Source organism: Hippopotamus amphibius, chromosome 1 (genome assembly GCF_030028045.1).
Source record: "Hippopotamus amphibius kiboko isolate mHipAmp2 chromosome 1, mHipAmp2.hap2, whole genome shotgun sequence".
NCBI lineage: Eukaryota > Metazoa > Chordata > Mammalia > Artiodactyla > Hippopotamidae > Hippopotamus > Hippopotamus amphibius.
The window spans coordinates 153,516,648-153,538,651 of NC_080186.1; the positions used below are offsets into that span (position 1 = coordinate 153,516,648).

Below are 22,004 nucleotides of genomic sequence, written 5' to 3' on the forward strand. Positions count from 1 at the left end.
TAAAGTCTAAAAACTGCTGAACATTCTATTGCCAGGCCAGTAGCAATTATGATATCTGGATCATATTATACATAAAACATATTCAAGGAGGCATTTGTTAAAGTATTATCAGTGGGTCCAAAATTGTATGAATGATCTAATTCCATTTTTATTTAAAAATATATTTCTACCCATTTTTGTATAGCCATACTTAGGACAAAGACTGAAACCATATACATCACATTTAACAATGGCTATCTCTAGGTAGTAATGTTATGTGTGATTTATCTCATTTTGTGCTTTCATATATTTTAAAATGTTTTACAATGAGTTCTATTACCACTTTAACAAGATAAAAATGTGCTTTTAAAATAAGAGTCATGCAGCCAGATGTGCAGCACTGAAGATGTCCTGAAATCTTACAGAATTCTGGAGAAAGAAGGAAACATAGGACTTATGTAAACCAAACTATCTCTGCTGAGATGATGAGACAGGTCTAGAGAGGGGAAGTGACCTGCCTGAGGTTGCCCAGAGGTTAGGGGTAGGCTGCACAGTTCCCAGGTCTTCAGGATCTTGGGCCAGAGGGCATGGAAGTGCTTCCTGTGCTGGTCAGGTCCTGTGAGGTGATGGAAAGACCACAGGAAGTGCAATGATTCTGAGGGTGGAGAAGGATGTAATAGCCTTTGCAGAGAGGACTTTGCAGCTCTCATTATTTTCTCTCTGGGAGTTAGTAGGTCATTTGCAAAAGGCATGGGAAGAGCAACAGATGAAAAGGTCTAATAGTTTGGAAAACTGCTTAACCTTATTGCTCTATTTCTGGATTTCCCCCCATGGCCAAGGACTGTTGAGATCCTGATTTCCCCCGGAGGTTTCCTGGTTAGGAATGCAGTGAAACCTCTGAAATCCAGAGAAATTGGGGAGAAGCCCAGCTGGAATTAGGGAATGGTCTGAATAGTTTTAAAGAACATTGGGGTCTATTGTTTTCAAGGGCATAGAATCACAGATTTGGAAGGAGCTTAGTCCAGGTCCTGCTCAGTGTAGGAACCCCTTGTGCTTCATTCCACACAGAACTCTATTTGGACTTCTCTTGAATGCTTCCAATGACAGAAGACTCACTACTCTCATAGAGAAACTGTTTCACTCTCAGAAAAGTCTTCCTTCTCCTGAGCTGGAATCTATCTTCCTATAAGGTTCTATTTGTCTTCTGGTATTCATATAAAACAGACATGTTCCTTTTTCCCAAATGGTCCTTAAATATTTGAAGGCAGTTATCATGCACTTAATAGTCTTTCATAACATTCTCTTCTGCTAGCTGACCACCCCCAGTACATTAAACCATTATTTATATGACAAATGTCATCAACTGTAATTGGAAACAAACTGCTGTCTCTAATTAGCCTCTTAATTAATGGCTATATAAATTCAAACGAAGAGACCACCTGCACCAGCCTCATTATTCTACAGATGAGCAAGCTGAGATCCACTGAGAAAACAGGAAAACTGCCTTTACCCAACCAGAGAGAGACAGACAGACAGAGAGAAAGGAGAGGCTGAGTTGAGACCTGAAATCTAGTTGTGTGAATTCCAGTCCAGGCCTCTTTTCGCCTCACCTTACTTCCTATTATTCATAAGACACAAGAATTTCTCAAGTTCTTGAAAGTGGTTAGGGTTTGTTCTCTTAGGTATTTCAAAAATTCCTCCTTCAAATTATATTTGCACTGTCTGTGAAGTAGGGATTAGCATAGGGCAGAATTTAATGGAGGTTATACTGTCAATGGAAAGCATCCTTTAAAGTGTGTTACCCTTCATTGCTCTCTGCTGTCAGAAGTTCATCTCCATTGCCCTAGAATGTTAGCTGAAAATGGCCAGCACATGTATAGGGCCACCTAGGCCTGCCAAATTTTCCATAAGGTCCAGCTACCTGCTCAATGTAGGAGACCTTCCTAACTTTGGAACCATAAAATGAATTTGCCAGGACATGAGGCAGCCTGTTTCTGCTTTACCCTGTGCTTGTTTTAAAGTTTCACATACTCTTTTCAATCTGGCCTGATTCTCTGATGAAAAGACAAAGCAAAGATTCAGAGAAGCAAACTAGGCACTTCAATGATTGGTTTCCTGTCCCAGCCCCCAGCAAACCCTGCAGTCACATGCTTCCAGGGGAACATTCCTCCCTGCCCTAACCCACAGCAATCTCCCTCTTCTCTCAACAAGGTATTGCATTTCAAGTTCTTATACTTGTTCTGGCATGGATTATGAACTGCCTCACGCTGCTCCCTGATTTCCACATGGACCTGGGTTCCAGTCCTACCTCTGCAACAAACTGGCTGTGTGGCTTTGTAAAGTGACAACATTTCTGAAGTTTGGTTCCTTCATTTGCTAGATGAAGACAATTTGCTACCTACCTCATAATACTATCAAGGTCACATAGTGGCTAAAAGGTGCCTAGCACAGTCCCTAACATTTAGTAAGATTTTATAGAAGACATCTATGTAGTATTATTAATATTATGCTCCAGAATTCAGAGACCGAAACCTGTATTTTTCTCCTGCTGCACACAGTAGCTGTAAATACCCCCTGATTGATCCTGGTCTAGGCTTCTTTTGGCAGTAGGTATATCAGAAACATTCTAAGCATCATGTAACGACAGTTCCTATTATCTAGCTCCCTTTTTTCCAGATTCCTTCTCCCAGCGATTTCAGCGGGGAGGCCCACCCTGTCCTGCCACCTTGCACACCTGTCAGCTTGCATCTCAGGATAAGTTTCTCATTTGACAGATTCTGAGAACTTGCTGTCCAGGCAAAGACAACTTTACGATGATGCATCCAACTCAAACCTTATGTAACCAACCTGTCAGCAAACAGAGGGACAGAGAGACACTGACAAATGCCTGCCCCCTAAAGGAACAATGCAGAACAAAAACAGATAGAAAGCAAGGAACTGAGATGGCCTAAAATGCTCTTGCTTGTCAAAACCCTTAAAACTGATCAACAGTCATATATTCAAAATATTCCTAAATGAACATGAATTAGGCTAAACTCCCTTTTAGCTGGGAGTTTACAAACTAACCTTCATACCAGAGTTTTTAACTGAAGTTACATTAGATGCTCCTCTAACCAAAAGAGTATATCTACAACATTGTTTACTAATAATATTTATCATCCATGGCACTTACAAATGATGACAGAAAAGTTTCCAACTTCTTTTTCTTATTTTAATAAGACTATGGGAAATTTCTACATGGAGTGGCTTGAAATCCCTTCAGGTCATAAAGAGTTAAGGAATCTCCCAATTTCCCTAAATGCTGAAGATATCCTAGTGAACTCCTGCCGAGAAAAAGGGATTAATTCTTTCTCTTGTTCCTATTGCTGATTATTTATTTATTGCCTGCGTTTTGTATTTAGGGCCTGAAAGAAATAAAAACATCTGCTGAAATGAATTTGTTAATGTGACAGCACCAGGGAAAAGCTTCCACGATTGAGGGTGAAGGCAGAATTCAATGACGATGTGGTGGAGAGAATACACCAGGTCCTGGTATGACAGTCGGGCTCCCTGGCTTTAGCCCCTTCTTTGACATCCTTGGCTTCTTACGTTGGACAGGTCATCCCCCCTTAAAGGCTTTTGGTCTCTTTGGATGTCAAATGCTTTCTATGCTTTCTCTTCCAAGTCCAAGATCCCGTGAGGCTATGAGGATTGTGAAGATTAGCTGGAGAAGCTGCCTGCATCTCTGAGTGCAGAGCCCAGAGGAGCAAAAGAATGTGCTAATAGGTATGAAAGCCCTTGGAAAAAAGCAAAAGTGCTGAATGGCACATACTCTCCAAAGCACAATGGCACGTTCTAGAAACACGGGCAGCTAACTTTCTCTTGAGAGCTCAGGGCTCGTCCAGAAACACCCCATCACTGAGCTGACAGGAAGTGGAGGAGACTAATGCTTTTCTGGTTGGGGACCTTGGCTGGGACAGAAGGGAAGAAAGAAGTGGAGTCAGCTTCACGAGCGAGTGAAATGGCAATGAACCCTGCAGGCTGATCCTCTCCAGGTTGCCAAGGAGGACGATCCACTTGGTCAAACCTGGGCCAAGCTCTGGCTCAGACGCCCAGGCAAAAATAGAAAGGGAGTGGGAGAAGAAATGTGTTTACTTTTGTGATTTTTCTTTACATGCCTCTTAACAGTATTATAATCTCTTCACATACAGGAGTAATGGCTCACAGGCCTCACCTTCATTGATAAACCCTCCCCAATAATTCATATCTCACAGTCAGTATGTAGGCAGCTGGAGAATAAGCTCAGAAGGCAGCGTGATGGAGTAGAAAGAGCATTGGCCCTGGGTGTGTCACCAACTGGGTGAACTGTGAAAAATCGCTCTCTTATGTTCTGCAAAATAAAGTGGTTACATTGGGCAGAATCTAAAAATCTGTTTAGATTTTTGAAGTTTATAACTGTGGTTCTCAGCCGGGGCGATTTCATTCCTCAAGGGAGGGGTATTTGGCAATGACTGGAGACATTTTTGGTTGTCACAACTCAGGGGATGCTACTGGCGTCTAGGGGGTAGAGGCCAGAGATGCTGCTGAACATCCGAAATTGTACAGGACAGCCCTCCACAATGGAGAATTATCCGGTTGAAAATGTTAATAGTGCAAGGTCGAGAAATCTTGATTTATACTGAAGTGACTAGAGTCACAGGGAGAGGGGAAAAAAGGGACAGCAGTTCAAAAGGAGGAGGGGGGGGCAAGCCCTGTTTCTAGGTCATGAGGTGTTCACCAGTTAAGTGTTTTCCAGCTTTTCTCCCTATAACCCATGACCTTTTCGTTTCCCTTGGAATTACAGGGCTATATTTGAGTAATTTTTTCACAAGAACTTCCTTATCCTTAAAATGCCAAGCCCTGATGCAGTACAAAGATCTCTACAATAAGACACAGCAAAGATAAAAATATAAGCAGCTACAAAACAAGTAGAATTGGAAGGTCGGTGGTGGAGGCACATGGAGGGACACAACAGATGCCCATAACTGTTTCTATGAGTCAGTGTTTCTGATGTCACAACACAGAATAATACCCATAGGAAGAGCAGGATGAGCTATGCTGGGGGCAGGCAGAACTGATGTAGGGGCACCAGTGTTAGGAGAGATACGGGTTTGCAGCGGCAGATTCAAAGGCAAACAAAAGGGTTAAGCAATCAGTTTGTGTCATTCCTATGTCATTCCACATTAAATCACTGGGTAGTTATTACAGATAGTTACCTGCGGTTTCCAGTGAGGGAGGCAACCACACTCCAGTCAAGGGGTTTTGGAGAAACAGGTGCAATGAAGTCATGGTCAAACAATTTATTTACTGTAAACTTTAGACTTTGCTCAGGAAAACAACTAAAGCTGCCCCTCAAATCCCTGCCTACAACACCCCGTTTGAGCAAATAAGAGGGGCGGGTAGAGTCCATGTTCACAGCGAAAGGTCCGAGAGACTCAAGATCCTCCAGTCCAAGGGTGCAGGAAGGAAGGTCTCCTTCAGATACAAATTACCAGCAGCAATATATTACCCCTAATACTTGATCAATGAGGTAGATACGCGGGGAAAGTCATCAAAACAAAGCAGCCCCAGGTCCTCTGAGACTGAAGCCCTTCAGACATAAACTTACAAGTTCCATGCAAAGAGGAACTGAACTGTACAAGAAACAATCACTCAAATGTTTTCTCTTTTTTACAACTTAAAAAAATAAAAAATAAAAAGGCAGAAGGATATCCCTCCTCCTGCACATCTCTATACAAGTTTATTCTAAATTTATTACACTCAAGTTAAATAGTCTGTTTAGTGTTTTGTTGGGCAGGGGGAAAAGGGGTCTTAAAAAGTAGAAAAAGCGCATTACAGCAGTGAGTCATTTGTACTACAATTCCTCCCTTGTGAATCAATGCTATCATTGGGCACAGTACCTTGCTGGTTCACAAAGTCTTCCGTGCCTGGGGGGTCCTCACACAGCAGTTCACTGTCTTTCTCCTCCCCCAGGTGATATCCACTCTGTTCCCCTGTGTAGTCAGTTCTGCTATTGCTATTGTTGGAGTAGCCATTCCCATAGGCCTTCGACGAAGACCTGCGCAGGCACAGAAGCTCCTGGAAGGCAATCCTGAAATCTGGGCTCCGGCAGTAAATAAGGGGATTGAAAGCAGAGTTGACATAGCCCACCCAGTTTAGAAGGATGTAAAGTTGCTTAGGGATGAGGTTGTCCTGGATCACGTGCACAATGTTGACAATGAAGAAGGGCAGCCAGCACAGGGTGAATGTGCCCATGATAATGCCTAAAGTCTTGAGGGCTTTGTGTTCCTTCAGGCAGAACTTGGAGGTCCTGCGTTGTCCGGGCCCGCTCCGCCCATCCTGCTCCACTTGGCTGATGTTTTGGGCATGGAAGCGGCCCTCAGATTTGTCGATCTTCTGGAGCTGCCTTTTGGCTACCTGGAAGACCCTGGAGTAGACGAAGACCATGACCACCAGGGGCAAGTAGAAGGACACGATGGAGGAGGCAATGGCATAGGGTTGATTCGTGAAGAAGTCACAGCAGGTGTCCTTGGCATAGCACATGAGGGCTTCCTTGTGGGTGGCCCGGTACCAGTGCATCTGAATAGGCAAAAAGGAGGTAAGGCCGGACACGATCCACACCATCAAAATGACCACCCGGGCCTTATTCTTGGTCAGCAGGCACTGATACTTGAAGGGTGACGTGATGGCAAAGTAGCGATCCACGGCGATCACGCACAGGGTCTCAATGCTGGCCGTGACGCACAACACGTCAATGGAAGTCCAAAACTCACACCAGAAGTTGCCGAAAGTCCACATGTTCATGAGGATGTGGCTGGCCCCAAAGGGCACCACTGCCAGGCCCATGACCAGGTCAGCACAGGCCAGGGAGGTGATGAAGTAATTGGTGACCGTCTGCAGACGCTCGAACTTGGCGATGGCTGTGATGACCAGCACGTTTCCAAACACGATGGCCAGGACAATAAGCGACATGACGATGCCCATGCCCACCACCCACACCTCGTCCCATTGCTGCGTGTCGTCTTGGTCCGGCGCGCGGCTTCCGTTGGGCGCCAGCAAGAAGACGCTGCGGTTCCCGGGCTGCCCCATGGCGCGCAGGCTGGCAGGTGAGCGCACTGGCGGCCGGCGCACCAGCCGCCTCTCAGCGAGCGGACCTCCGGCGGGTCGCTGCGGGCAGCAAACGGGCACCTGGAAGCCTCATTCAGCAGCCGGGGGGGTGTGGGTGTGGTGGGGGCGCGTGGTGCACGCAGCTCCGGGGGTGCTCGGGCTCGCTGTGCCTGTCCCAGCCTATGCTCTGGAGAAGCCGCCTCTGAGTGCGCGCTGCCCGTTAGGTGCACAGGACTCTAGGGGAACTGCCTTCCCCGTGACGTGCTGGAACTTTCGACCAATAGCGCGCGGGAAGCCCCAAAGGGGCGAGGCCCCCTTCTCCTCCCGCCCCTCCCCCCACCTGCCCCGCCCCATCCCGGGGCTGGCCCGGGCGGGGCGCAGCTGCTCTCCACGGTTAGGCAGACCGGCCACCACTCCTTCCCGGCTCCCTTGGCTGGCCCGAGGGCTGAAGCTGGGGCTGGCGTGCTTACCAGCCAACCAGGAGGTGCTGGTTCTTCCGTGGCTGCTACCTGTCTGCCCGGGGCGCCTGTGCGGTCTGAGATCTCAGAGCAGAGGGCAGTCCGCGGGCACTCCCTCCCGTTCGGAAATAGATGAGAGTGCCCACCGAGACACGCACGGACAGGCACGCTGTACCCCGACAGACAGGCACAGACTTATACGGAGCCACAGACACTCAGACACACCTGTCCAGCGCTCCGACAAATGCGCGCGCACAGGCACAGAAGCCGACCGGCACAAAGTCACCCCTGTCCAACACAGAGACACGGCCAGGAGCAAACCAGGAGCACCCAGAAGCACAAAGGCATGGGCACACACACACGCAAATGAAGTAACTAAACAACATACAGGCTCCCACTTGGAGGCAAGCAGGGCGCCACAGCCAAGCACTTCCCCATCCAGGTACTCCAAACCCCTCGCCCCTGCACCCTGGAAATCCGACCCCTCTTCGCAGACTCTAGGCAAACCCTTTCAAACATTTGACAAGACCACAGAAGGTGACTTCAACAGCAGTCGATTTCCTGAACATGCTTGCTGTCACAGCACTTTTGGTGCCCTCCTTGGGAATTTGCAGGCATTAAGACATAATTTTACCCTTGGGATTTCCTTAGGAGCTGGGGTATACATGTATGTGCTTGGGCAGGGAAAGAGAAAGTTGTATGCTTTAATTTTTAATTCTAGGGTGTGTGGTATCTCTCCTTCATTATCTGTTAAAATGAAAATGCGTTGAAAATGAAATAATTTTCCTTTCAGCTTCTTCAGTAATCCCTTTGCAACTAGAAACATCTGCTGGGTAGTTTGTTATTTGTTGGGCTGAGCCATATGAAGTTGCCACTGTTCGGTAGTGTCTGACTTAAAAAAAATGGCAGTTTCAAATAGCTGAGATTATTAAGAGTGTGTTAACATTAAGAATGTTTTGAAACCACAGAAAACAGATGATCTCTCAAAAAAAAAAAAAAAATTCAGACCAAGCCTTCAAACTAGGGTCTTTGTCCATGAAATACTATCCTTTGCATCTGGCATATGACTTTACTGTTTAAAATAAATGAATTTTCAGGGTTTGATTTCACATGTATCAGTTGTGTCTTTGAAAAATGGAAAGTATTTCATGCAGTGTAACTAAACATATTTTCTAGATTACATAATAATGTAACAATGGCTAACATTTATGGAACATTCTACTATGTGCTTTTCATGCATTATTCCATTTAATCCTTCCCACAGTCCCATGGTGTGTGTTGTTGGGTGGGTGGGGTTTAACTATTTTTAGCTTAATTCACAAATGGATCTCAGAGAGGAAAATAGCTTGCCCGTGGGCATGCGGCCAGGCAATGCCAAAAGCAGGAGTTGAACCCAGTTCTGCTTGATTCTAAAACCCATCTTTTAATCCTTTCAATGTACTGTATCACCACATGCAGAAAGGAATGGAGGATGGGGAAGAAGGACTACAACGGAATTGGAACTGGAATTGGAATATCAGGTTCCAAATCCCTATCTTAGAACTTTCTAGTTCACATTCCTTAGGCAAATCAAAAATGTGGAGCCTAATTTCCTCTATGTCTAAATGGGGAATAAAGTCACTTCCACTGAGCTGAGTGAGAATCAAATGATATAATGACAAATGTAACAGTGTTTGCACATATAAATGCCACACAAATATAGTTATAAATGAAATTTACATAAATTACTTAGTAGTCTAGAATATTTTGTTAGTTAGTGTTCTCTAATAGAGCACTAAAATTAGGACCAAGGTAACTTGGGCATTTACACTAGAAATGTAACTCAGAAATGAAATTTAACTTACATGCCCTTTTTAACTTCCTTCACTAGCAGAAATTGTTTTTGCATGACAGATGCCTTAAAAAACAAGTATTTCCCATAAAAGCCACACGTATTAATTAAGAATCTATTATGTTCACATAGTTTTCAAAATATACCCCTCCCATATTTGTGTTTTCCAAAATTGGCTCTGGTATGATGCATTTTAGGAAGAGGCAGTGTGCATTATGCAATAATTCTTTAAATATATATCTACGCCAAATTGTGGACCTGAACTATTTAAAGCCTCCTTCCTGTTTGTGAAGCTATGGAATAAATAAGCATATTGTTTAACCTTCTCATAACAACAACAACAAAAGAACAAAGAAAGCCATTTTAGGACAAACGCTAATTGATCATTTAGATATACACATAAGTCACTTAAAAATTTAACTTTGATTATTTTGGTAAGCACCTTTTAAAAAACCCACAAACACTAAATCTAGAAGGGAGGACTGCTTATGTCAACAAAGTTCCTGGCCTTTGCCTCATCTGCCTTGTCAAACAGACAATACCTCTCTCTCAATGTCTTCCCCTCTCTTTTTCCTGCATCACCGTGGCTGAGAGGAATTTCAAAATGTCTTCATGCCAAGGGTCTTTTTTCCTGACCTCCTTTTAGAATTATAGGATTAAAGAGAGTTAGAATGGGAAAGCACTTGATAGATCATTTGCTTTATTCCCCCTACTCCTCCAGCTTGCAAATGAGGAAAGTGTCCAGTCAAAGGTGGCAGGGAAGATTGGAGTTCAGTTCTATTCCTGGCCTCACATGTTTTCACTCTTCAACATTGTGGCTTCATTTCCCAGAGGAGGAGTGTGACTAGCACTGCTTACTGGGCTTGTGGTCTTAAAGAGTTAATGCTCTAGTTGAAATGGAAAGTTCTTAGTAGACTAAATGCACCTTTATCTGATGTAAGAAAAAGCAGGCTCTTTTATAGTGATGGATAGTGTCTAATTACATATTTTGTCAATCCCTTAAGACACTGATTTGTCATTTCCTGCTTGCCAAACAGGAAAAAAAAAAAAAAAACTACACAAAACCACAGTTTGATTTACCAAACACATGTTTGAATAGGAGTAAAGCTCTGTGAGCCAGGGAATGCTCTCACATGAATATCTGGATGCTTTAGGAAAATCTCACCCTGGGCTTGGCTTAGAAAAGATTCCTTACATCTTTTAAAACATTTTTGTTGTTGTTGTTGAGGTGTATGACATATAACATATTGGTTTCAAGCATACAAAATAATGATTCAATATTTGCATTCATTGTGAAATGATCATCTCAATAAGTCTAGTTACCATCTGTCACCATGCATCATAGTTAACTTTTAGGATTTATTCTCTTGGCAACTTTCAAGTATGCTCTACAATATTATTGACTACAGTCACCGTGCTGTACATTACATCCCCATGACTTATTTATTTTATAATTAGAAGTTTGTACCTCTTGACCCTCTTCACCTGTTTCACCCTCTCCCCACCACCCCTCCCCTGTGGCAAACACCATTCTGTTCTCTGTATCTATGATTTTTGTTTTGTTTTCTTTTGTTTGTTCATTTGTATTTTTTTTAATTTCATATGCAAATGAAATCATATGGCATTTGTCTTTCTTTGTCTGACAAATTTCACTTAGCGTAATTCCCTTACGATTTATCCATGTTGCAAATGGCAAAATTTCATTCTTTTTTATGGTGGAGCGGTATTGCATTTATGTGTGTGTGTATATATATATGTATATATATGGATCATATCCTATCATATCCTTTATCCATTTCTCTATCAGTGTACACTTAGGTTGCTTCCTTATCTTGGCTATTGTAAATAATGCTGCAATGAACATGGGGGTGCATATATCTTTTTGAATTAGTGTTTTTGTTTTCTTCAGGTAGATACCCAGAAGTGGAATAGCTGCATCATACAATAGTTCTATTTTTAATTTTTTGAGGACCTGAACCCCCATACTGTTTTCCATAGTGGTTGCATCAATTTACCTTTCCTCCAACAGGGCATGAGAGTTCCCTTTTCTCCACATCCTTAACCAACACTTGTTATTTCTTGTCTTTTTGATAATAGCTGTTCTAACAGCTGTAAGGGGATATCTCATTGTGGTTTAGATTTGCATTTCCCTGATGATTAGTGATGTTGAGCATCTTTTCATGTGTCTGTTGGTTATCTGTATGCCTTCTTTGGAAAATGTCTATTCAGATCCTCTGCTTATTTTTTTTAATTGTATTGTTTGTTTACTATTGAGTTTTATGAGTTCTTTATATATTTTGGATATTAAACCCTTATCAGATATATGATTTGAAAATATTTTCTCCCATTCAGTACGTTGTCTTTTCATTTTGTTGTTTCCTTTGCTGTGCAGAAGCTTTTTGGTTTGATGTAGTTCCACTTGTTTGTTTTTGATTTTGTTGCCTCTGCATTGGATTCAGATCAAAAAATTTTTTGCCAAGATCCATGTCAAGTAGCTTACCACCTGTGTTTTCTTCTAGGAGGTTTGTACAAAGTGGATACAGAGGGAAAGTACCTCAACCTAATCAAGACCATGTATGACAAGCTCACAGCAAACATCATACTCCATGGTGAAAAGCTGAAAATTTTTCCTCTAAGATCAGGAATAGGATGACAAGGATGTCCGCTCTCCCCACTTTTATTCAATATAGCATTGGAGGTCCTTGTGAGAGCAATTAGGCAAGAAAAAGAAGTAAAAGTATCCAAATCAGAAATGAAGATGTGAAACTGTCACTATTTGTGTATGACATGATTTTATATAGAAAACTTTAAAGATGCCACCCAAAACTGTTAGAATAATTAAATTCAGCAAAGTGGCAGGGTACAAAATAATATACAAAAATCTATTGCATTTCTATGTACTTAACAACAAACTATCAGAAAGAGAAATTAATAAAACAATTCTGTTTACAACAGTGTCAAAAAGAGTAAGATACCTAGGAATAAATTTAACCAAGGAGGTGAAAGACCTGTACACTGAAAACAATGTCATTGATGAAAGAAATTCAAAAAGACACAAAGCAATGGAAAAATATTCTGTGCTCCTGGAGCAGAAGAATTCATATTGTCAAAATGTGCATATTACCCCAAGCAATCTACAGATTCCGTGCAGTCCCTATCAAAATTCCAATGGCATTTTTCACAGAAATAGAACAAACAATCCTAAAATTTGTTTGGGACCACAAAGACCCCAAACAGCCAAAACAGTTTTGAGAAAGAAGAATAGATCTGGGGTCATCGCACTCCCTGATTTCAAACTATATTACAAAGCTATAGTAATCAAAACAGACACATAGATTAATGAGACAGGATAGAGGGCCCAGAAATAAACCTGTGCATATAGACTTGATTAATTTACAAGAAAGGAGGCAAGAATTTACAGTGGGGGAAAGAGCAGCTTCTTCAATAAATAGTGCTGAGGAAACTGGACAGCCACATGCAAAAGAATGAAATTAGACCACTATCATGTACCATATGTAAGAATTAATTCAAAATGGAGTAAAGACTTGAATATTTCCTAGAAGAAGACATAGGCAGTAAGCTACTTGACATCAGTCTTGAAGAGTCCTTCCATCTTTATGATCCTCTAAGCAGAGAAACATCTATAGATTTTTTTCTAAATGATGGTCTCAAATGTTTGTCTTTAGTATTATCTTTGTACAGTATCATCTCATTAAGCTTGCATTAAATGAGACTAAATACATGCAAAGCTTAGCATGCTGCCTTGGAAAAGAGATAGCTGTCACTGAAATCTTATTTTTGAATCAAAATGTATATATAGAATTCGTGTCTTATCAGATCATATTGTGAAAGGACACTTTGAACATAAATAATGAGTAATTTATTTTTAATTTGAATTTCTGTGAAAAAGAATTTTAAAAGGAATAAAACTTGGTTCCTTAGAAAGAAGAATGATTCTGAAAAGGACCATCATCGAGTTATATAGCTGGGTGGGATGTTAGTGGTTTTTGAGTGAAGTATCTCACAGCCTAGTCAGCTCCTTACACGATGCATCCACCAAAACTCTTTGACAGCCATCTCTAATGAAAGCAAGCTGACCAGTTCTTTTTATCAGTGTATATTTCTCCAACTACCAGATATTGAACCGAAATCCATCTTCTGATAGCTTCTACCCATGGATCTTAAGTCTGCCCTCTTGAGGCCACTCAAATAAGTCTCCTCTCTCTTCCCCAAGATTGTCCTTGAGATTTTGGTAGAATCCCTTAGAGTTCTCCTGAGCCTTCTACTCTTCAGGTTAAATATTTCTGTTCCCTTGGGTCTAGAGTCTTCTGTACCATCATGGCAGGTTTCTTACTAGTCATACTTGGGTTTTTCAGTGTCTAAACTTAACATCAATACCTAGAATGATCCTAGAACAAGTCATCAAACAATCAATTTACAATTACCTTGGCAACTGTAAAGTAAGCAGAGCAACCAGCAAAGCTTTCAGAGCAGCTGATTATACCAGCTGAATTTAATTTCCTGCTATGCTAGCGTTTTATGAGAGACATGCTAATAAATTCTCTGCATCTCAGGGGGACTGAACAAAGAGAGATGGCATTAAATAAAAGCAGGAGGAACTTCAGATGGTCACATGAAGTACTCCTTGGCCTGAGGACAGTCAATCATCTGAGGGGGCTAAACTCTAGCAGTTTTCCTCAGTTGGGGTTTTGCAAGAGAATTAAATCCTACAGAAAAATATTTGATTGGCGATTCTTCCCAATTCTCCCGAGAATGGTACATAACTATAACCCTCCTAAGAACATACAATGTAATAGATGCCTTAGGGAATAGAGCTCAATTGCCCTTGCTGAATCTGAGCAGAATTGCTTGGAATCTCCTTTAGATGTGGGAATGAACAGTATGTGATCGTAAATGCAAGTCATTATCAACTTGATGCAGAGGAGAAGCATGAATTGGGGATAAGGAGACTAGGCTCTGGCCCCAGAATAGCTATAATGTTATCCATAACCTTAAAGAAGTCACCTTCTTTCTTAGAGCCTCAGTCTTTGTCCATAAAATGGGACGTAGGGCTAGGTGACATCTAAGGGCCTTCCTATTCTAAACTGAACAAGCCTGTAATGGGAAGGAAGTGCATTGAGGGCCACTGAGGAGATGAGTTCCTGCTCTGAAGAGCTACTGAAGAGCTGGCAAGCAAAAACTGTCAATATCCCACAAAACAACTTGGTTATGTTTGTTTAGTTCTGTTTGGCATACTTCACAATTGTGATTCTTGCTATTCTGAGCAGCACGTGTACTATTATTTACTGAATACTTTTTTTTGATACTTACTTCTAAAACTTAAATACATTTATTTTTAAAGAAAATTTTGTATTACTACCATTACTGCACATAAGAAAACTGGTGTCATCGGCCATAAATAGAAGGTAACCATGAAAACAAAACAATGTTAATAAATTCTAGCTAGATTTTGTTGCCTACCAAAATTCTGAGTCTGAGGCCTGCTCTCATTTTATTGAAAAGGAAGATTAGCAGGTGCCAGGGAGATGTTAATGGTATTCTAGCACTAAACGGGATTTTCTCCATCTATTTTAAAAGATTGAAAGGAAATTGAAAAGGGTAAAAATAACTCCTAAGTAGTACACTATTATTTAATGTAGTGTTACTGAAGTGTTTAAAATAATTTCTTATTACACCTAAAGGTATCTCAGCCCCAGGCTTTCGCTCATGGGACACGCTGCTGTGATGGAAAGAGCGTGGGCTTTAGAGCCAAGTGGATCTGGGTACCAATCCTGATTCTGCCCTTAACCAACTGAGTGATGCAGGTAATATACTTGTGACCTCTGGGCCTCAGAATCTTTGTATGTAAAATGAGGATAAAATCTCTTGGTTGATTATTAAGGGAATAGAAAGAATGTATGAAAAACTGGGTTTGGAAAGGGACAGTGGGAACTAAGAGACGAGACAGCAGAAGAAATCAACATAAGTTGGATTGGCTGGAGGTTGAGGAGGTGAGTCAAAGGAGTGGGGGCCATTGCAAGCAGGGTTGAGGAGAGCAGTGGCCTAAGTGTAGGACAGGAAGGAGGTATGAATTCTGATATAGCCGTATCGAGTTTGAGGTTTCAGCTGAACGTCAAAATGGAAGTTAAAATATCATGATGTTTAGAAGATGAACAGACTTGGGGTGATATGTCTGTTAGTGGCTGTCATTACAGTGGAAGCATTCCCTGAACAGCAGTGCACTCTTGAGAGGGTGCTTTTGCTGGTTAAGTGAAATAATGCGTTTAAGGAACGTAGCACAGTGTTTCAAAAAGAAGAGTTTGTCATTGTCATCATTTTCACTGTCATCGTTACTGTCACCCTAGGTTTTCTAGGGCAGCTTCAATTTCGTGACATTATATTTGTTTTTCGAAGGGCAGTGCTTTAAATGAATTAATAGATTTATTCAACATGGAAAAAAATCCTTTGTATATATCAAACTACTAATAGCGGTAACTTTGGGGGTGGATTGTTGGAAGAAGTCTTAGTTTGGATTTCCTAGCAACAGCTGCTGAGATGAGGATTTGTGTGCAAGCAATTGATGAAGGAAAGGCTCCCAAGAGAAACTGGTCAGAGAATGGGAGAAGCAAAGCCAGTGGTGGTTTCAGATAAAAACCCAGGCATGATCTGATCCTGTGAAGCACTCTGGAGCATCTCTGGAGCCAACTGCTTGGTTTGAGGCCCTGCTTCCTTCAGTTCTCAGCTGTCAAACCCTGAGCAAGTTACTTAATCTCCCTGTGTCTTGACTGCCTTGTCTGTAAATGGGGGCTGTTGATAATAATATCTTACAACATCTTGGGGGTGTTTAGAGGAACAAGTGAATTAATATCTGCAATATGGTTAGAACTGCCCTGACACATAGTAAGTACTGAATTAATTATTGATATTAAACCTAAAGAAGCCATGGAAAGATTAGCCATGGCACTCAAGAAACCTCTCATGGGAAAGAGATTGTGCTTGCAGCCTCTTGGGCTGAAGATCCCCTAAGTGCAAACTGCCTGGAGCTGGGGCCCAAGAACAGGAACTGCAGTGGTGGGCCCTGAAGGAAAGTAGAGATGAAATGACTGTGGGGATCAAGAAGTGTCTGCTTGAAGAAAGGAAGGCAAGAAGCAGCACTGACAGGGAAACAATGGGAGGAGGTAAAGCCAACTGTGGCTGGGGAAGATGGGCAAAGGAGAAATGCCTTCCAGGCGCTTGAAAGGGAGCAGAGCTGTCCTCCCTCCAAAGTGGTGCCTTTTGCTGATGCCACAGAGGGAAAGATCTCATTGGCTCAGGGAAAGGAGGTGCAGACACCCAGCTGAGTCTAATCACTATGGGGAGGTGAAACATGTACTGGCCCAGAGGAGGAGAGTCCATCCTGGCCCTCACACCTATTGTGCAACTGCCTCTCACTAGGCCTCAGTTTCCTCATCTGTAAAATGGGGAGGTTGAATCAAGTGATCCCTTCATTATGAGTTGGTGGTTGTTAAGGGGTCTGAAAGACAACAGCTATCGGTTTTATTTATTGTGTGTATGTATTCTATATGCCAGGAGCTGGGCATAGCACCTTACATACATACTCTCATCTTTTATCTCATCTCATATAGCATTACAAGGTGGCACAGTTATTCGCATTTCACAGATGAAAAAACTGAGGTTTAAAGAAATTAAGCAGCATGCCACAGGTTACATTGTAAGTAAAAGGAGGAGCAGAAGGGCTTTCAGACCCAGCCCTGTCTGATCAAAAGCCTAACTCTGAACCACTTATCAGGATTCAGACTCAGTGAAAGTACTGCATGTTCAGGCTGCTGAGTGGAAGTGCCCTGGCTGTCAGGGTCTCAGAGCTAGGTTCTACCACACTGCTGGAGGCTGGAGTAAAGAGGCAGCGGTGTCCAATCACTTGTGGGGAGAGAGGTTGGAAGTTGTTGGCCATGAGCCTCTGGGCTTCATCCAGCCTCCTTCCTCCACTCATAGCAGCTGCCTATTCCACCTCCTTCCCTTCTCCCCTTATCTCCTGCATGGTCCCCACCCCCAACACACACACACTCACATACTCACTCATGCTTTGTCAGCTTCCTCCAGGAAGACTTGCTAACTATGAGACCAGGTTAGGTGCCTCTGGTATGTGCTTTTGTGTCAGAAGCACTTACCCTGTATTAGTATTATTCCTCATTTTGCTTTCTAATACTAATTTATTCATCTTTGTATCACCAACATCTCAACACAGGGTCCAGAATACAGAGGGCAGGTACTATACATATATGTGTGTGTGTGCATGACACACACACACACACACACACACACACGTATTTACTTAGATATCCTTAAAGTATGGGGCTGAGGGACATAAAGAAGTGAACAAGTCAGGGTTCTTGCAGTTAAGAAACTCACAGGTTAGCAGTGGTGGTTAGTATGTAAACTTCACTTCCATGTAATGAAGTAAATACTATGAGTTAGGGGACTTGATTTTATGGACAAGAGAGGACTAATTCGGTACCCCATCTCCCCATATAAACACTGGGGAGGAGGCATGGGGAAGACTTCCAAAAAAGCAGGGAGCATTGGATAATAGTCTTTAGCCACTCCTGTTAATGCTGGGATTAACAGGATTTTAAAAGAGCAAATAAATTGGCACAGCTGTTTGGAGTGTAACTTGGTAGAATTTATTAAAATGTAAAATGTATATGTCCTTTCATCTAACATTTTTTTGCTGGAAATTTGTTCCTAAAATATCAGGTATTTATGTAAAGATACTGTTTTACTTGTGATTAAAACAAAACTAATTGTTCAGAAAGGGGAAATGGTTCAATAAATTATAAGAAACATGTATTGTGATGTATTGTGTAAAAAGAATGAAGTAGATGAAAACGTGGAGACTCAGGAAGTTGTCCCCGCTTTATCTCTAAGGTATAAAAGCAAATTGTATGCCAGATCGTATGAAATGATTTCATTTTTGTCATGTTAAAAACATACACATGAGAGTTTTGGGAGGCACCTTAGTTACTACTTCCAGGTCCTACTGAAAGCTCTGGGGGGACACAGTTAGCTGCCTCCCAAAGATTTTCTATAACACAGTGAAGTTAAAAAGGAAAATTATGATATGACACGGTATGTGATGAAAGCTATAAAAGAGGTATAAAAGAGATCTGCATTCAACAGAGGGCTGGTCTTATTAGTTATGTGGGCAAAGACAAAGAGAAATTATAAAAAGTTTCATTGTGTTGGTGGTCATTAAACTTGGCTTGAGGATGGATGTGATTTGGGCAGTCAGGGAACAGAAAGAGAGAATACCATGGAGGAGAGTTGATGTGAACGAATGTGGAAGTGGGAAACCTGGAACTATGTTTGAGCAACAGTAACTATTGCAGGAGAGCTATAACACCTGGTATACGAGGAGAGGAACAGTAAGCTGTGAGTCATGCTATGTATTTTGAAAACCCCTGAATGCTGGGATAAGCAGTTGAGGTTTAAGAGAAATTATAGGAAGAGGCAGGCAGGCCATGAAAAGCTAAAATCCAGAAAAAAAGCCAATGGTGGGATAAATGAGGCTATTTCACAGAAATGTGCCCAGCAGCCCTGCACTAAAGGCGCAGATGAGGAAAGAAACAAATTTGGCAAGGGGTGTGACATGGCACTGCTCCTGTGGGCCTTGCTGGGTGCCAGGTCTTTGTTTCCACATTTGTAAAGCAGAGTTTTACTCCTCTCCTACCTGTCCTCAGGCTGGTGATGAGCTCAAGTGCACTAAGTGTGTTGTAGGGCTGGATGCCGGCAAAGGGCTGACTTCCTGTAGAGGACTGTGATTAATGCTGCGAGAAAATACAGGACAGACCTCATAAGCAGAGAATTCAGGTTGACATAGGGAGAGGGATGTGTGACAAGCTGTGAGAGCATATGGCGTAGTCATCTGGGCAATGAGGGAGGAGAGGAAGTGAGTAGACTGACGTGCAAAATCCAGAAACAACAGCAAAAATCTTTTTTTTTTTTAAATCTACCACACTGGCAAAATTGAATGCTTTACAAAAACTCAGGATTGGATGAGACTCGGGTAGACACTGTTGTCTCACTGAAATTTAAAATTCATTTATCTTTTGACTCAGCAATTGCACTGCTAGGAATCTAGGAATTTCTTCTGGAGATATATCCACATGAATATGCAAAGTATATTCTTTTCAGTGTTGTTTAGCATAATTAAAAAAAAAACCCAAACTGGAAGTAACCTAAGTATTTGTAAAAGGAAAATGGCTGAATAAATTTATGTAATGACATTCAATGGGTTATTATGCAAACATGGATGTTTATAGCAGCTTATATTCATAATTGCCAAACTTGGAAGCAACCAAGATGTCCCTCAGTAGGTGAATGGATAAATAAACTGTGGTATATTTGGACAAAGGAATATTATTCAGCACTAAAAAGAAATGAGCTATTAATTCATGAAAAGACATGGAGGAAACATAATGCGTATTAGTAAGTGAAAGAAGGCAATCTGAAAAGGCTATGTACTGTATGACTCCAACTCTGTGATATTTTGGAAAAGGCAAAATTGTGGAGACAGTAAAAAAATCAGTAGTTGCCAGGAATTAAGGGTGAGAAAAGGATGAACAAGCAGAGTACAGGATTTTTAGGGCAGTGGGACTACTCCACATGATACTACAGTGGTGGACACATGTCATTCTACATTTGTCAAAATCCTTAGAATGTACATCAAGAGTGAACCCTAAACTATGGACTTTGGGTGATGATGATTTATCAATGCAAGTTCATCAACTGTTAACAAATGTAGCACTTTGGTGGAGAAGGCTATGCATGTGTGGGGCAGGGAGCATATGAGATATCTCTGTGTTTTCCTCTCAATTTTGCTATGAACCTAAAACTGCTCTAAAAAATAAAATCTCTTATCAAAAAAAAAAAAAAAAGAGGTAGCTCTGTACCAGCTGATATGAAGCAAATATATCATAAAGTAAAAAGGCTAATTGTACAACAGGGTAACATGTCCCCATTTGTGTAAACAAACCGTTGTATATGGCATCTTCCTAACAACACAAACACACATCAATAGGGAAATGTGTAAATTGATTAAGCAAATTAGTATGGTGGAATTTTATGCTGCAGTTCATAAGAATAGGATAGATACATGTGATAGGTGAAGCTCTCCAAAATATTAAGTGAAAAGGGTTGAAACAAAACAGAATGTGTATCACCTTTTTGTATATATATGTTTCTATCTTCACAAACATATTTTGGAAAGACACTCAGAAACATGAACAGTGTTTAACATATAGGGGACCACGCACTGGGAGATGGGGCTGGTGGGGAAGGCAGGACAGTATACTTTTACTTTCATTTTTAAATAAATATTTATATGGCTGCCTCGGATCTTAGTTGCAGCACACGGGATCTTTCGTTTAGGCATGTGGGCTTGTCTCTAGTTGTGGCATGTGGGCTCTAGAGCATGCCGGGTTAGTGCCCTGAAGCATGTGGGATCTTAGTTCCTCCACCAGGGATCAAACACTCGTCCTCTGCATTGGGGAGCGGATTCTTAACCATTGGACCATCAGGAAAGTCCCTACTTTCATTTTTTTCATTATCTGCTCTGTTTGAATTTTCACTCTGGGTATCATTAAAACATGCAATTTAATAATTAAAAAAAAAACTAAAGCCCACAGAATTCTAGAATATACTGTCATGGCCACAAGAGTCTTCTCCTTTGACTACCCTTATTTGGGTAAGAAATTGAGATGTCGTTTAAGCAAAAGTTAGTGAATTCTCTGATTATGGAGACTAAGGGTGGATGTGGGGAGGGGAGGTGCAGTAGATAACAGCAAAGAAATAAATTATTAGAATTTTTTAGTAGCTTCTTTGGAGGGGGAAGAGAAAGAAGGTGAGAGGAAACCAGGAAATGAAAATAAAGTTGGTAAAAACTTGAGCAAATGAGGAAGCTATAAGAGAGATGACCCAGCTTGTAAAAGCAGTTTCTGGGGCCTGTTTTCTAGTTGGAGTGCACATGAGTTGTATCTCTGCTGATGCGGCCCTCTTTGACAGTCCAGTGAATTAATAGGGCTGTGAATCATTCCACCTTGGAACTGGAGTGCCGTTAAGGATTGCCTAGCTCAGAAGAGCCCCCACTTCAGCAGAAGGCCCTCAGAGGCAGCCACAGACACAGGGAGGTGGGGGGAGGCCCTGGCTCCCCAACCCAACTGGTGCTATTCCCCTGTAGTTGCCTTTCTATATCCTGCCTGTGCATACAATTAGATTTCGGCAAATCTTCCATTGCTAAAAAGATACCCATTAAAGAGATATTCTAACCCTCTCACAGTATGAGTGGGGAAACTGAGATCCATAATGAGGAAGGAAGTTGAGATATCTTGCAAAGATAGTCCGAGGAATGGGTCAGAAACCAGGACTTCTGACTCTCAATCTTTCTTATAGCTTTTTATTCTTATGTTTTAGTGGAGACTGAACAGAAGAGGAACAGGCCCTGTAGGCAAGCTTAAATTTCAGTGGCTTAAGTTGAAAAGGTATGTTCCTAGGAAAAAAATACTAGACTCAAAGACCAAAAAGGAGAAAAAAAAAATCAGATTGACAGAATGACA

The 22,004-nt window shown here is 41.8% G+C and overlaps 1 protein-coding gene across 1 annotated transcript; it reads right to left on the bottom strand.

Moving 5' to 3' along the window:
* Positions 1-5,282: 5,282 nt before the first annotated feature.
* Positions 5,283-7,321, bottom strand: ADRB2 (adrenoceptor beta 2). Its single transcript, XM_057748061.1, has one exon. It carries the CDS (start codon positions 7,084-7,086, stop codon positions 5,830-5,832), a length of 1,257 nt encoding a protein of 418 aa, XP_057604044.1. The 5' UTR covers positions 7,087-7,321; the 3' UTR covers positions 5,283-5,829.
* Between the last annotated feature and the right edge of the window lie 14,683 nt (positions 7,322-22,004).

Excerpts from the sequence above, each read along its gene's own strand:
- ADRB2 (XM_057748061.1), bottom strand. The coding sequence starts at position 7,086 with ATGGGGCAGCCCGGGAACCGCAGCGTCTTCTTGCTGGCGCCCAACGGA.